Source organism: Pteropus medius, unplaced genomic scaffold (genome assembly GCF_902729225.1).
Source record: "Pteropus medius unplaced genomic scaffold, Ma_sr-lr_union100, whole genome shotgun sequence".
NCBI classification, from domain to species: domain Eukaryota; kingdom Metazoa; phylum Chordata; class Mammalia; order Chiroptera; family Pteropodidae; genus Pteropus; species Pteropus medius.
The window spans coordinates 695,267-709,717 of NW_024341893.1; the positions used below are offsets into that span (position 1 = coordinate 695,267).

A 14,451-nucleotide genomic window follows, 5' to 3' on the forward strand; every position below is an offset into this window, starting at 1 on the left:
GAACCCCTGTAGCCCCCACTCCTTCTTTCCCTCAGGGAACCAGATGACCTCTCTGCCCACGCCAGACTCCTCAGGGACCCAGGCACCCCTCTCCCCACAGATCCTCCCGCCCTTGGGATTCCCCTGACCCCTGACTATTTCTTCATAGTTCTGGCTTTTATCCAGTCTCCTGTTTGCTCGCTTCATGTTCCTGGTTAACTTTGTGTCCCAGTAAACTCAGGCTTTATCTCTCCCTCTGGGAACCTGCCCTGGGTGGGGGGTGTCAAAGCCCCCACCCACGCTGGCCACCCAGAGGTGATAAGAGAGGAGGAGTCCTGGGGGCGGCAGCTGCTGGGTGTTGTCCGAGAGGCCATCCATGCTTTGCAGCTGCTGTTTCAAGGGGAGACTCCCCAGCAAAGTCCTGGGGTCAGGAGGAGGGGAGCAGAGCATGGGTCAGGCCAGCCCCCCAGGAGGAACAGACTCCATCTCAGAAAACTCATGCCACCCGTCAGCGGTCTCTTCTCCCTATGTGCAACTGAGACCCATCTCCCATCCCTGGCAGGTCCTGGGGTGATGGGGGACACAAAGTCACCCAAAACTTGTTCGGGCAGTCCCTTTTCAGGGCAAGAAAACCTCCCAGAAAACAAATAATTCTCCAGGAAGTGGAACCTGATATCTGCGTGGAACCAGAAAACAGAGGCCTCCATGCTTCTTCACGCACAGCTCTAGCCCCCAGTTCCCACCAGAGGGGCCCACCTCCCATCTAAGGTCCTTGAGAGTTTTCAGCGTGCCCTCTGGGAGATCAACGAGCCCAGTGAGACGAGTTTCGATGTCCCCATTTCACAGCCAGCGTCTCCAGGAGGCACCATGGGTCCGGGGATGGAGGCATTGTGTCTCTCTCCAAAGGCCTGGGGCAGGTGCTCAGATTCCTGTCCATCCCAGACTCCGGACCCCCACCAAGTGGTGCCTGGAAACAATAGTGGGTGGTTGGAGATTAGCTTGTAGGGGCTGGGGAGCAGCCAGGACCCGGATGCAGGTCCTTTGTTATTATTCCTGGCAGGAGCCAAGGGAAGAATCTGCAGGCAGGTTCTAGTTAGCAAACAAGACCAAATACTGTCTTCCACCCCACTGCCCGCTCCCCAACCTACTCCCCGGGAACCCAGGGCCTCAGCACCCTGCTCCCCAGCTGTTTCCCTCAGGAACACCGCCCTTCCAGAAATGAAGTTCCCAGAAGGCTCCCAGGCCACAGCCACCACCTGTTCTCACACGCCTCAGGACCCAGGTGTCCAGGCTTGCCTTCCACCCTTCGCAGGCCTTTGGGGTCCCCATTCCACCTGGCCCTGGAATCAGCAGCCTCTCCAGGAAGTTAGGACTATCTGCTTGGCAGGTGGCCCAGGGTGTGGCCTGAGGAGCCAAGAAACCCCACTATATAGCCCAGCCCAGGGGCTAGGCTTGCAGCTCCAGGGACCTGCAGGTGAGAGAGGCTGGGGTCTCGTTTGGAAGTGGGACATCAGGTCTCCTACTCTGGCCCCTGTCCTGCCCTCCCCACCCACCCCCAGACCCACTGGACATCCAACTGCCCTACACGCACACGCTGCCTCTTCGATCCAGCCCACCTCAGCCTTCCCGGTGCCCATGGGGCCGTCGTCCAGAGACTGGGCCCTGCTGTCCTCTCCAGGCCAGCCTCCTATGACCCCTTCTCTGTTCTCCCTGCAGACATGGGCTCCCTGCGGAGCTGGTGGACACTCTGGGCCGGAGCAACCCTCCTGTGGGGTAAGTCAGACCGAGAACTCATCCCTGTCCTCGTTCCCGTCCGGGGGACTCTGCCTGCCTGGGTCAGCACCCTCCGTTCGTGCCCCCTCCACAAACCCATCTCCCGACCTCACCCCAGGCTGGCTGCGACGGGAGAGAGGCCCCTTAAGCTCTGCAGAGAAATGTGGTAAAGTTCACCCAGTCTCTCTTCTGTAGTCCCCAAATTCAAGTATGCAAGGACTGCCGTTGCCTTGATGTTCTGCAACTCAAAGTTTGACTATGAGCCTTGTTCTGCTGAGGGGATGGAAAATTTCACCACAGTTATTCTTGGAGGGCTCGGTGCCCAATTCTCCAGAATAATGTCCAGGACTAGAGTCTTGGATGAAGCCGAAGGACTGGGGGAGGGGCAGGACGCCAGGGCCCTCCGGTCACTAGTCAACATCCATTTGGCTTACATTTCGAACATTCATTGTCCCTGATTCCTTGGCCCCGTGGGACACGGGGATACCCTTATTCAGCAGACAGTCCTAGTACAACTCCCACACTCTCTTCAAGACCCTATAGACTACCCCTCTCTTCTGGAGAATCACTTCCCACTTGGGGGTGTTGGAAAAATGCCCACTCTATTATTATTATTATTATTATTATTATTTTATTATTATTATTATGTATGCCTACAGTACCTAGTCTTCCTAGGTGGTCTCCCATCCAAATACTAACCAGGCCCGACCCTGCTTAGCTTCCGAGATCAGAAATCTGGCTTGTTCAGGGTGGCATGGCCGTAGACCATGGACCATGGCTCCACTGGGGCGTGAACCCAGGACCCTCTGCGTGTAAAGCAGACGTGCCAACCGCTACACCATGGAACCACATCTACCCACTGTGTTTCTAGGAGACATTTTGCCCACACTCTCAATCTCCTTCTTCCCTTTACCCACTTAACTCCCACCCCCTCCTCCCTGCCCCACGCCGCCACCAAGTCCTAATAAAACAGAAATCACAACTGGCACCTGAATCCAGCCACTCTGGGCCCCATAGTGCTTAAATCAATTTGAGGTTGGAGATTTCACATGAAATCAGAGAGCCAGTTTCTCTTGAAAAATGGTAAAATTTGGCAGAGAGAGACAGAGAGAGAGAGAGGGCAAGTGAGCACTTATGATGCGTCATAATAACAAAAGGCTAAAGCTAATAGCAACAGCCCGCTGGTGATGGTGTATGAATTCTCCATTTGCACAGTCACAGGCCTGCTGTTTCCCACATTTACTTTACTTGCCTGCCCGCCCTCCCCGCCACCCCTAGCATTTTGAGTTTGAGACCCCTGTCCAAAGCATTCGGGCTTTTGGAAAACAAAAGGCAGAAAGGCCAGTAGGTGAATGGTGCATGAAAAAGGAGAAAGGAAAGAGAAGAGGCGGGGAAAAGCCCAAGGTGACATTTCGACAGGTTATCTAGGCGCGGGGCAAGGGGTCGGTTCTCTGATGGGTAAGTGGACCCACGACTGCTTTTTCTCACTGCAGGGTTGCCGGCCTCAGTGGACCCCGGCAACACTGGAGGGAAGGAATTCCTCACGGCCTTCCTGCAGAACTATCTGCCCGGGTACAGATCGGCCAACCTCCACCTCCTCCTCTCCAGTCTGTCAGACGGCCCCGCCTCCGTTGCCATCCTCAGCCAGGCAGATGGCACCTCGCAGAATGTCACCGTGAGGCCTGGGCAGTCGGTCATGGTCAACATCAGCACCAAGGCCGAGATGATCGGCAGCAGTACCTTCCGGCACGCGGTGCTGATCCACTCTGACCGCACCATCTCTGCGCAAGCCATAAACACGAAGCCCAACACGGGGGAGCTGACGCTGCTGCGGCCCGTCCAGGCCCTGGGAACCGAGTACTTTGTGCTCACACCTGCCGGAATCTTAGCCAAGAATGTCAAGGAGTTTGCCGTGGTGGCCGGTGCAGCCGGTGCCTCGGTCAGTGTGCATCTCAAGGGGGTGGTGACATTCCGGGGCAAGTTGTATCCAGCGGGCAATATCTTGAGTGTGACTCTGGAGCCCTATCACGTGGCCCAGGTGCAGAGCACAACTGATCTCTCAGGGTCAAAGGTCACAGCCAGTAGCCCTGTGGCTGTCCTCTCTGGCCACAGCTGTGCCCAGAAACACACAAACTGCAACCACGTGATAGAGCAGCTGTTACCCACATCTGCCTGGGGCACCCAGTATGTGGTGCCCGCTCTGTCCTCCCAGACCCGCTACGATCTGGCCTATGTCCTGGCCAGCCAGACCACAAAGCTGACCTACAGCCACGGGAGCACCACTGCCTCCAGGAGGCTCCGGGCAGGTGACGTGATCGAGTATGAGGTCCGGCCATCCCAGCCACTCTACCTGTCTGCAGATGTGGGCATCCAGGTCCTACTGTTTGGCACAGGTGCCATAAGGGACGGAGTAACCTACGACCCCTACCTGGTCCTGATCCCAGATGTGACAGCCTACTGCCCTGCTTATGTGTTCAGCAGCATGCCAGGCTCTAAGGGCGTGGCCCTGGTGGTGGCGCGGACCAAGGCTGTGGACGATCTCACTGTGGACGGGCACAGGCTGGGGGCCAAGCTCACCTGGACGGCTGTACGAGGCAGCGAGTTCTCGTACGCTGAAGTGGACTTCGACACTGCTAACGTGATCCACACAGCCAAGGCCACTGCCAACTTCGGGCTGCTCACCTTCGGGCTGGTCCAGTTTGGGGGCTATGGGACAGCAGCTGCCTGTGGCCAGAGTGAGTGATGAGAAACAACCCTTGGCCCCCGTCCACCTGGTGACCCCTTGGTGGGCTCTCTCGCCTCTCCCCTTTACCACCCACTGCTCCTTTGTGGTTTCCTGGCTCAGCTGGGCTGTTCCCGCCTCACCTCCATCTTCCCTGCCATCCTTCCTTTTTTTAAGGCTCCCAGCCCCTCCCTACCTGCACCCTGGGAACAATGCTCTAAATATTAGTAATGGGTATGATCCAGGCTTCCAGCCTGTCAGGATTGATGCCATAACACTGCAGCAGGGTCCCCGGCCCCAGCCCTTGTTGCTTGCGGGGGGAGGATGCGTGTTGGAGAAGCGGTCCCAGGGGAGAGCCAAGGAGCAGAGAGGGAGGGATCTTGGGGTGGTGGGGTCAGGTCAGCAGCTTCTTACAAACCAGTTTGGGACTGTTTCGGCAACTGATGCACAACGATACCAGTTGCTAACTGCCACTCCTCCACACCTCACATCGGGATGTTTATGCCCAAACTAAGGACATCTAAAAGTATAAAAATAATAAGGCCTATGGTGCTCGGGGGTCATCTCTCAATATAACATTCTAGGTGCCTCGCACGAGTTAACGTAGTTCAGCTCCAGGACCTGGCCCTGTTTGTAACCTCGGGCTGGGTGCATTGAGAAGCTGCCTCCAGGCAGTGCAGCGTCGGAAGGCACAGGTGTGAAAGGCAGACTTCTCGGGTTCCAATCCCATCTCTGCTTGTATGACTCGGGGCATGTGACTTCTCTTCTGTGGGCCTCAGATTCCACATCTGTAAAAGGGGTTTGATAACTGCACCCCCTTCACAGGAGTGTTAAGCAAGGGTGTAATGAGTTAACATTTGTAAAGCACTTTGGGGGTACTTGGCAAGTGAATCGGGCGACGTAAGGGTGAGCTGCTATTACGAGCAGACAGAAGCCGAGAGCTTCTGAACACAGGGAGGCAGGGGAAGAGGGTCCTGCCCCTTTGAGCTAGGATGGTAGACACTAGGGTTGCCAGCACTGGCAAAAATGCCCCTCCCCCACACCCTCCATGACATGGAAGCCACTCAACTTCAAAGGGCCACTTCGGGCTTGACTAGTAAAATGGAAAAGGGATAGGTGGTTAATTATAACAGGTAAGAACACCTGAGACAGTTCCAAAGCCTACTTATATTTTAGCTTATTTAAGCCTGGCAGCACCACCCCGTCCCCAAACATCCCTGTGAAGAAGGTGTTATTGTCATCCTCATGTTACCGATGAGGACCCTGAGGCAAAGAGAGTTTAAAATTCCTTGTCCAGTGTCACACAGCTGATTAGTCGAGCCAGGGCTCTAGCCCCGGCAGCCTGACCACTCACATTTCCATTCTGTGGAACAGTCTCTGTGCTCCATCTTGTCCTCAAAGACTACGCCTTAGCCTTTTGACCTGACTGGGAAAGTACAGGGGAGAAGGAAGCAGGGAGGGAAAATGGACAGACTGACACTCCCTTGATCTGTCTGTCTGTCCTTCACTACCTTCCAGTCCTTCTGGGCTGAGCTGCATTAAACTCGAGTATCAGGAGCTCTGAGCTGGGCTCAGGCCTGAGCAGCTCTCCCAGTGAGATTCCAGACCTCAGTTTCTCCACTTCTGGGATGGGCAGTTGCTCCAGGATTCCCACCGGTGTGGACACTCCTGACTCCTTCTCTGTCGCCACCCCTCTTCCCTCCCCAGGCCTGCTCCAGGAGGAGAAGCCCACCTGCCAAGGTGTGCAGTGCCCTCCCTCGCAGCTCTGCCAGGTGGCAGGCGGGAAGGCCAGGTGCGTGCCGGTCTCCGTGGCCACCTGCCGCGCCCAGGGTGACCCCCATTACACCACCTTCGATGGCCGTCGCTACGACATGATGGGCACGTGCTCGTACACGATGGCGGAGCTGTACAGCGAGGACCAGACCCTGCCCGCCTTCAGCGTGGAGGCCAAGAACGAGCACCGTGGCAGCCGCCGCGTCTCTTACGTGGGCTTCGTCACCGTGCGCGCCTACAGCCACTCCGTGTCGCTAGCCCGTGGGGAAGTTGGCTTCGTCCGGGTGAGTATCCAGAGTCCTCAAGGTTTAATGCCCATCGGTCAGAAGGAGGAGGCAAAGCCTGGGTGTCAGGCCCCGGACCCAGCTCTTTGCCGTGAGAACGAGGGGGCGGAGAAGTGAGCCCAGGCATCGGGTTGCGGGGGAGGGATCTGAACATTCGTGCAGGACCTTAAACCCCTTTAGTCCAACGGTTGTACTTGTAAAAACTTTAAGGATGTTCAGAGATATGGTTAGGGAAAAAGTTTATGCCAATGTGGTTTATAATAGGAAAAAATACATTAAAAAATAGAGGTTGGGGTAGGGAGAGGGAGCGAGAATAAAAAATGTCCAACAATGAGGAATTTCTTAAGTGACCAAACACTAAATTTAGTGAGCACCTACTATGCGCCAGATTTGTTTCTTAGCACTTTCTGGGTATTGCTGCCTTTACTGTTCACAGCAATCTGTGGGGTAGGCATTATTTTCAGCCCTTTAGATGAGGAAACCGAGGTCCAGAGAAATGAGATACTTCCCATGGGCTTAGAGCTATGAGACGGAGCTGGGGACAGCTCCCGAGTCCCTGTTCTCAACCTCTAGGCCGTTCTGCCTCTGCTAAACGCATTACTACTCAGCCAACACAAGTAACAGCCTGGAGCAATTACGTATCTTTTCCCCATCACGTTATTATGAAAAGGTCCCAGCATCCTGAAGAGTTGAAATCATTGTGCAATGAACACTCATATGTCAATCAGCTAGATTCTAAACGTTTTATTCTTCTTGGTTTATCACACATCTATCATTTTCCTATCCCTCTGTTCACTCAGTAATCATCTTATTTTTTATGCTCTTAAAAGCAAGTTCTAGACATCACTACATTTCACCTCTAGATACTTCAACATTCACCTCATTAACTGGAATACAATATTTTTACATTTCTCATTGCCTACTTTTGAGATAAAATTTATACATAATAAAATCCACAGATCTCAAGTGTACAGTTCACTCAGTTTTGAACAAATGTGCAACCTAAACCTCCATTAAGATATAGGGCACTTTCATCACTCTGGAAAGTTCCCTCATGCCCCTTCTCGAACAATCCCCAACCCGCCCCCCTCGCGGCAATCAGAGTTCTGACATTCCTTCCACCGTCCATTAGTTTTGCCTGTTCACGAACTTCATGGTAATGGACTCACCCAGTGTGAGAAGCCCCTCGCGTAAGGCTTCGTTCGCTCACCGTAATACTTTGGAGGTTCTTCCATGTTGCCGCGACTTTTTAAAGAGGCGAAGCCTTCACATAGCTCACAACAAAAAGGGCATTCATGAGAGGTCTTGTTTTCATTCCTGTCTTTGTCTGCTCTTCCCCCATTCCGCCCAGGTAATGACTTTTACTGATTTCTTGGGTATTCATCTAGGGTTTCTTTATGCCAAGACAAGCAACCATAAACTTGGTCCCACCTCTCCCCTTTCTTAGTGAAATGTGCTGTACTGTCTCTCTCTGTTCTGCTCTTTGCTTTTTTGCTGCAAGTTGTACATTCTGGAGCGGTTTCTGTGTCCGCGGATACACCCTTTCCCATCACATGGGTGTAGCACAGTGCATTTCACTCAGTCCCCTGTGGAGGGATGCTGTTCTCGATGGCAGACAGCACTGCAGTGAATATCCAGGTACCGCCCTCATTTTGTGAGTGTGCGGGTGGATCTGCAAGATAATGGCCACGTGCATTAAACTGAGTTCTGCACGAGCTCAGTTTCGTGCAGAGTTTTGCACGTGCCATGCAGTTTTCCAAAGAGAGGGGCCACTGCTCTTGTCAGGGTCTCACTGAGGTCAGTGAGTTGACAAAGGTTTAGAGGTCCTGGTGGAATCATGGCGGGACGTCCGCAAGACATTGTTAAGAGGGAAGAGGTGCTCATGAAATGGTGACCAGCATGGTCTCATTACTGTAAAAAAAAATAATAATGATAAGTATAAAGGTATTTAAAGGTAGGAAAATATCTGGCAGGATTTCTAAATCGTATGTGTGTGTGTGTGTCTACAGCAAAATGGATGATTTTTCTCATTTTTGCTCGTGTGCATCTTGTAAGTTTTCTGTAATGAACAAATATTACTGTTTCATTTAAAAATGAAGATCACTGGTCTTAGGGGAGAGACAGATTTGAACAGCGGTCCCTGGACTGAGAACCTGTGATGGATGAGGAAGGGGCCGGGCCGTCTCGGTCACTGCACTCAGTGTCTATAACACTGCCCGGCACAGACCTGAACACACACGACGGCTCGTAGAGGCCTCGCTGACTGACTGACTGACTGATCTGTCTTACCTTTGCCCCATCGCTCATGCTGTTCCCTGATTATTACTCCATTTCCATAACCCATCCTCTTGGATAAGACGAGAATGTGTGGGGAAAGAATAAAAAAGATCCTCCAGAAGAGGCAATGGGTCGAGGAGACAGACACACACGCCATTTCTCCAGGCCAGACTTTCTCTCCACTCAGGACATTTGCAAAGGAACAGCTGTCTCTTCCTCCAAGAAGCTTTCCCTGACCTGCAGGGCTGGGTCTGGCCCCTCTTCTAGGCTCCCACAGCCTCCTGTGCCTCCACTATCCCAGCCATGCCCACTCTGATCCGTCAGTGTCTAGCGACAGGTCTGCCTCTCCCATTGGACTGGGAACCCCAAGAGAGCAGAGTCAGGGGTTGTCCTGGTCATCGCTGGATCTCCAGATCTCCCAGCCCAGGCCAGGCACAGAGTGAGTGCCTGTGATCATTTATTTAACACAGCAGTGCCTTAATTCATTCATTCACCGAACACCTGCTATTTTACCAGGCACTGTTCTAGCTACTGGAGATGACGCAGGAATCGAAGCAGACAGAAATCCATCTTTATGGAGTTGACAGTCTATGGAGTTAGACAGCTGATACATGCAAATTATATTGTGAAAGATTAGGAGCTATAGAAAAAAGAGCAAGAAAGGAAAATAGCGAGCAGGGAGAGGCTGCATATAAAATAGGGTGGGCAGAGCTCACCTCACTGAGATGGTGACATTTGAGCAAAGCTTTTCTGAGAGGCGAGGGCGTGGCCATGTGTGTGCCCAGGGGAAGAGCAACTCAGGCCATGGGGATGGCAAGGACAAAAATCCTGAGGCTTGGTCAGTGGCAGGAACAAGAGGGAGGAATCTCACTATAGCTAGAGTAGGGGAAGAGCGGGAGGAGGTGAGGGGGGAAGGCTGGACCACGGGGATCTGACCGCTCGCTTCCCTGCTCACCCCCTCTGCAGATCGACAGCCAGCGCTCGCGCCTGCCTGCCTCCCTGGCTGAGGGCCGCCTGCGTGTGTACCAGAGCGGCACACGGGCCATAGTAGAGCTGGACTTTGGGCTGGTGGTCACCTACAACTGGGACTCCCAGCTGGCGCTGAGCCTGCCGGCACGCTTCCGAGACCAGGTATACGGACTGTGTGGCAACTATAATGGCGACCCCACTGATGACTTCCTCACGCCTGACTGGGAGCAGGCTCCTAACGCTGTGGAGTTTGCTAAGAGCTGGAAGTTGGACGATGAGGACTACCTGTGTGAGGACGGCTGCCAGAGCAACTGTCCCTCCTGCACCCCAGGCCAGGCCCAGCACTATGAGGGTGACCGTCTCTGTGGCATGCTGACTAAGCCCAATGGCCCATTTGCTGCCTGCCATAATACTCTGGCCCCCCGGCCCTTTCTGGAGGAATGTGTATATGACCTGTGTGTGGCCAGCGGGGACCGGTCCAGCCTGTGCCGTGGCCTCAGCGCCTATGCCCAGGCCTGTCTGGAGCTTGGCGTCTCTATCAAGGACTGGAGGTCACAAGCCAACTGCCGTGAGTGATGCCCTGGTGGGAGCTGGGAGCACATGTGGGAGGCAGGGGACCCCTGACATCTGCTCAGTACCCGAGCACTTCTTGTCATTTGGCATGGAGCTGACCATGCTTGAGGCTGGGGCACTCTGGACGGCGACAGTCCAGAGTAGCCATAGCTGAGTTGGGGGATCACAGGCAGAGTGGTCAGAGCCGACATGGGGGAAGTTCCAGGGGGCTAAGGGAGACCAGAGAAGCTTCTCGACTCGGCCTGGGGGACGGAGTGTCAAGGATGATTTTCTAGAGAAAGGAATGGCCAATTGGCGATGGAAAGGAGGGTTTGGAACTAGACAGGGGAGAGGGAGGAGGAAGTGGGCTCCAGGCTGAAGGAAGAGCATGCGCAAAGCTTGGCATGAGAGGTCGTCTTCAGGGTCCCAAAGCAGAAATGTGAACATCTCTTTATTTACAACCCTTCCCTGACTCTCCAGTGACCTCTGGATAAAGTCCAAGCTCCTTGGCCAGGTGTCCATCCATTTAATCACTTACTCACTCATTTATTCATTCATTTAACAAGAATTCCTCGAGTCCCTATCTGGCCCCGTCCCTGTGCTGGTCATGGACACTCACCTGTCCCTGCCCCCGTGAGGCATTCAGAGAAATGTTCAGGAGGCAGGTAGGCTGGAGGGGAAGGAGGATGAGGCATCAGGCCCAGGCTTGAGACAAGGACTCCAGAGGGGAGTAAGTCTGGGGAAGACCCTGAGGCCATTTGGGGTTCGGCTTGGTCACTGCTGTGTCCTCACTGCCCAGTGAACACCCCTCCTCCCTGGAGTTCCCCAACGCCTGATGCAGAAGAGGAACCAGGGAGATCATTCATCTACCCACTCACTTCCGCAGCAGTTCCTCGGCATTTCCGGTGTGCCAGGCCCTGTCCGTGGTGCTGAGTGAGACAGACCAGGTCCCACTCTCATGGAACTTATATCCCATCAGGAAGACACACTAACAGTAAAATATGAAGTATCTTCAGGGAGCAAGAGAAATAAAGTTCGTGTAATAAGAGCAAATGGGAGGCTCGTGAAGAGGGTGTTCGGGGAACATCTTTCTGAGGAGATGTCATCAGGGCAAAGATCAGGATAAGGCAACTGAGTCAGCTAAGTAATAGCGAAGATGTTCGTGGGGCATCTCTACACAGATGAACTCATTTACTCAGACATCCCTGTGAGGTCAGTACGATGATTATCCCATTTTACTGATGGGAAACTGAGGCACAGGACAGTGGGAATAATTTGCTCATTAGCACACAGCTAAGTGGGGAGCCAGGATTTGAACCCAGGACATCTGGGCCCCAGTAACTTGTCTTAACCACATGCTACATTGCCTCCTGAGGGAAGGCCAGTACAGGCACAGGGAACAGCCAGAGCCACGGCCCTGCACTGGGAGCGTGAGGACCGAGGAGGAGGCCTCTGTGGCTGGGACAGAGTGAGCCAGGGGGAGCGTGAGAGGAGCCGGGGCTGAGAGTAGGTCGTGTGGGGCCTCGCTGGCCACGGGGAAGACTCTGGCTTTTACTCTGAGCGAAATGGAGCCACAAGAGGGTTCCGAGCAGGAGAGGGACATCATCGGACTCAGGTTTTCACAGGATCCCTCTGGCTGCGTGTGAGGAAGACTGTGGGGGAGGATGGGGACCAGAGAGCAGGCAGGAGGCTGCTGCGTGGATAGGGCCAGGGTGAGGACCGTGGTGAGAGGAGAAGCGGGCAGATTCTGGGTAGGTTTTGAATTTGGAGCTCACAGGATTTACTGACTGGTTGTTCAGTGCATGGAGGGGGAGGGGTCGACTACGTCTCTCAGGTTTAGGGCGGAGAGCGCCTGAAGGATAAAAGTGCCGCGAACAGATGAGGCGCGCAGAGGGAGGAGCAAGGCCCGGGGAGCGAAGTCCCGGCGAGTCCCGGACTGGGCGTCCCTCGAGGGCCCCGCTGCGCTGTGCCGGCTGGTCTGACCCGCGTCCCCTGTTCCCCGCAGCCCTGTCCTGCCCAGCCAACAGCCGCTACGAGGTCTGCGGCCCCGCCTGCCCGCCCTCCTGCAACCCCGCGGCGGCGCCGGCCAACTGCTCGGGGCTCCCATGCGTGGAGGGCTGCGCTTGCCTCCCGGGCTTCGTGGCCAGCGGCGGCGCCTGCGTGGCGGCCGCGTCCTGCGGCTGCACCTACCAGGGCCGCCCGCTGGCGCCGGGCCAGCAGGTGTGGGGTGACGAGCAGTGCCGGCGGCGCTGCACCTGCGATGGCGCCACCCAGCGGGTGAGCTGCAGCGACACGCAGGGCTGCCCGACAGGCGAGCGCTGCCGCGTCCAGAACGGCCTCCTGGGTTGCTACCCCGACAGCTTCGGGAGCTGCCAGGCGTCCGGGGACCCGCACTACGTGAGCTTCGACGGCCGGCGCTTCGACTTCATGGGCACCTGCACGTATCTGCTGGCCGGCTCCTGCGGCCAGAACGCGATGCTGCCCGCCTTTCGGGTGCTGATGGAAAACGAGCATCGGGGCAGCCAAACCGTGAGCTACGCGCGCGCGGTGCTCGTGGAGGCCCGAGGCGTGAAGGTGGCGGTGCGCCGGAAGCACCCTGGGCAAGTACTGGTGAGTGACGCTGCACCCAGGGCCGCCGGAGGGCAGGACGTCTCTCCAAAAGAGCGAGAGGGGCTGGGGGGTTGTTAGAAGACCTGTGGCCAGTGGTTGAGGCTCGGGTCCCCGCAGGTGCTGCCTCTCCCTGGCTGTGTGACTTTGTCTCTCTGGCCTTAGTTTCGTCCTCTGTCAAGTCAAACCCGCTTGGCAAAGTAGTTGTGGGAATTTGACCCGTTAACATCTGTAGGGTGTTTTAAAAGAAGGCCTTGATGCCCAGCAGATGTTCAGTAAATGCTGACTTCATATTTCATTGCTATGAACCCTCCCAAGTTAGACGTTTGTGCATTTTCTGGAGGACAGTTGATTTTTCAGAAAGTAAGGTGACCTGTAAACGTTTGAGAACTGCAGGTGGGGTGAGGGAGGGAGGGCCCAAACACTGGCAGGTTTCTGGGCAGAGAGGTGGGGTTATTGTAAGAACCACAACAATAGTTAATAGTTATTATTGAGCAGTTTGGGGCAGTGGCCCATGCTTTTGACAGGGGGATGAATTGGCAATGGAAAACTGAGAACTTTCCATGTGCCAGGCACTCCGCTAAGCCCTTTACAGGCCTTACTCTTAGTCTTCAGAACAGCCTTAGAGTAAAGGAAATTTGGCCCATAAAGCCTAGCGTTAGGAATAGAGAAGCTTCTAGCTAAACAGAGGACACGATTATTAATACTTATGTTCTCACCTCTCTGAGATGACATTTAAGCTGAGGCTCGAATAATAATAACCAACATATATTAAGTTATTTCTATGTGTTGAATGCTCGACATATAGTAACTCATTTAAATTCTATAACAACCTTGTAAAATAGCTAATCTTATTAGGTGAGGAAACTGAGGCACAGAGAGATTAAGTCACTGATTCAAGATCATACAGCTAATGAGCGGCAGAGCCAGGTTTGAAGCCAGGCCGTCCGTCTCCAGAGTCCATAGTCTCAGCTACTACCTTCTGTTGCCTCTCCTGTAGGAAGGGTTGGAATAGTCAGGGAGAAGAATGGATGGAAGGATGTTTACGCAGAAAGAACAGCAAGTGCAAAGGCTCTGGGGCAGGAACAAACATGAGGAGTACAGGAACAGCATGGCAGCCATTGGGGCTGGAATGGAGGGAGAGAAAAAAGAGCGAGGTGGGGCATAACGGGGGGGATGGCTATGATAGAGGCTTTTGATGTAAGCTGAAACCTAGAGAGTGAGGAAGAGACCACCAGGTGAAGAGTGGTTATTCCCAGGCAGAGGGGACGGCAGGTGCAAAGGCCGAGGCTGGACTGAGCTTGAGAAGGGCAGGAGCTGATGAGGCTGCACCTGAGCGTGAGGTTAGGGAGATGGGGTAGAGAGGTTGGTAGGAGACGAGGTTGGAAAAGTGGAGACAAGCAGGGCCTGGTGGGTAGAGGGGTTCAATTTTAAGCTGAGATGAGAGAGATGAGGGGAGGCAGCCAGGTAAAGAACAGGGATGTGGAAGCGGGTAGAAATGTCACAAGCAGATAG

At 54.4% G+C, this 14,451-nt stretch overlaps 1 protein-coding gene and 1 pseudogene across 1 annotated transcript in view; one reads left to right on the forward strand and one right to left on the reverse strand.

Annotated features, from left to right (window-relative positions):
• Positions 1-1,697: 1,697 nt before the first annotated feature.
• The window catches only part of FCGBP (Fc gamma binding protein), a 36,858-nt gene continuing 24,104 nt past the window's right edge, over positions 1,698-14,451 (forward strand). The window contains exons 1-5 of the mRNA XM_039854170.1: positions 1,698-1,752; positions 3,246-4,487; positions 6,182-6,531; positions 9,775-10,345; positions 12,335-12,939. Of these exons, the coding sequence (XP_039710104.1) occupies positions 1,698-1,752; positions 3,246-4,487; positions 6,182-6,531; positions 9,775-10,345; positions 12,335-12,939 (2,823 nt within the window). The remainder of the gene's footprint in view (positions 1,753-3,245; positions 4,488-6,181; positions 6,532-9,774; positions 10,346-12,334; positions 12,940-14,451) is intronic.
• Positions 2,403-2,518, reverse strand: LOC120596855 (uncharacterized; annotated as a pseudogene).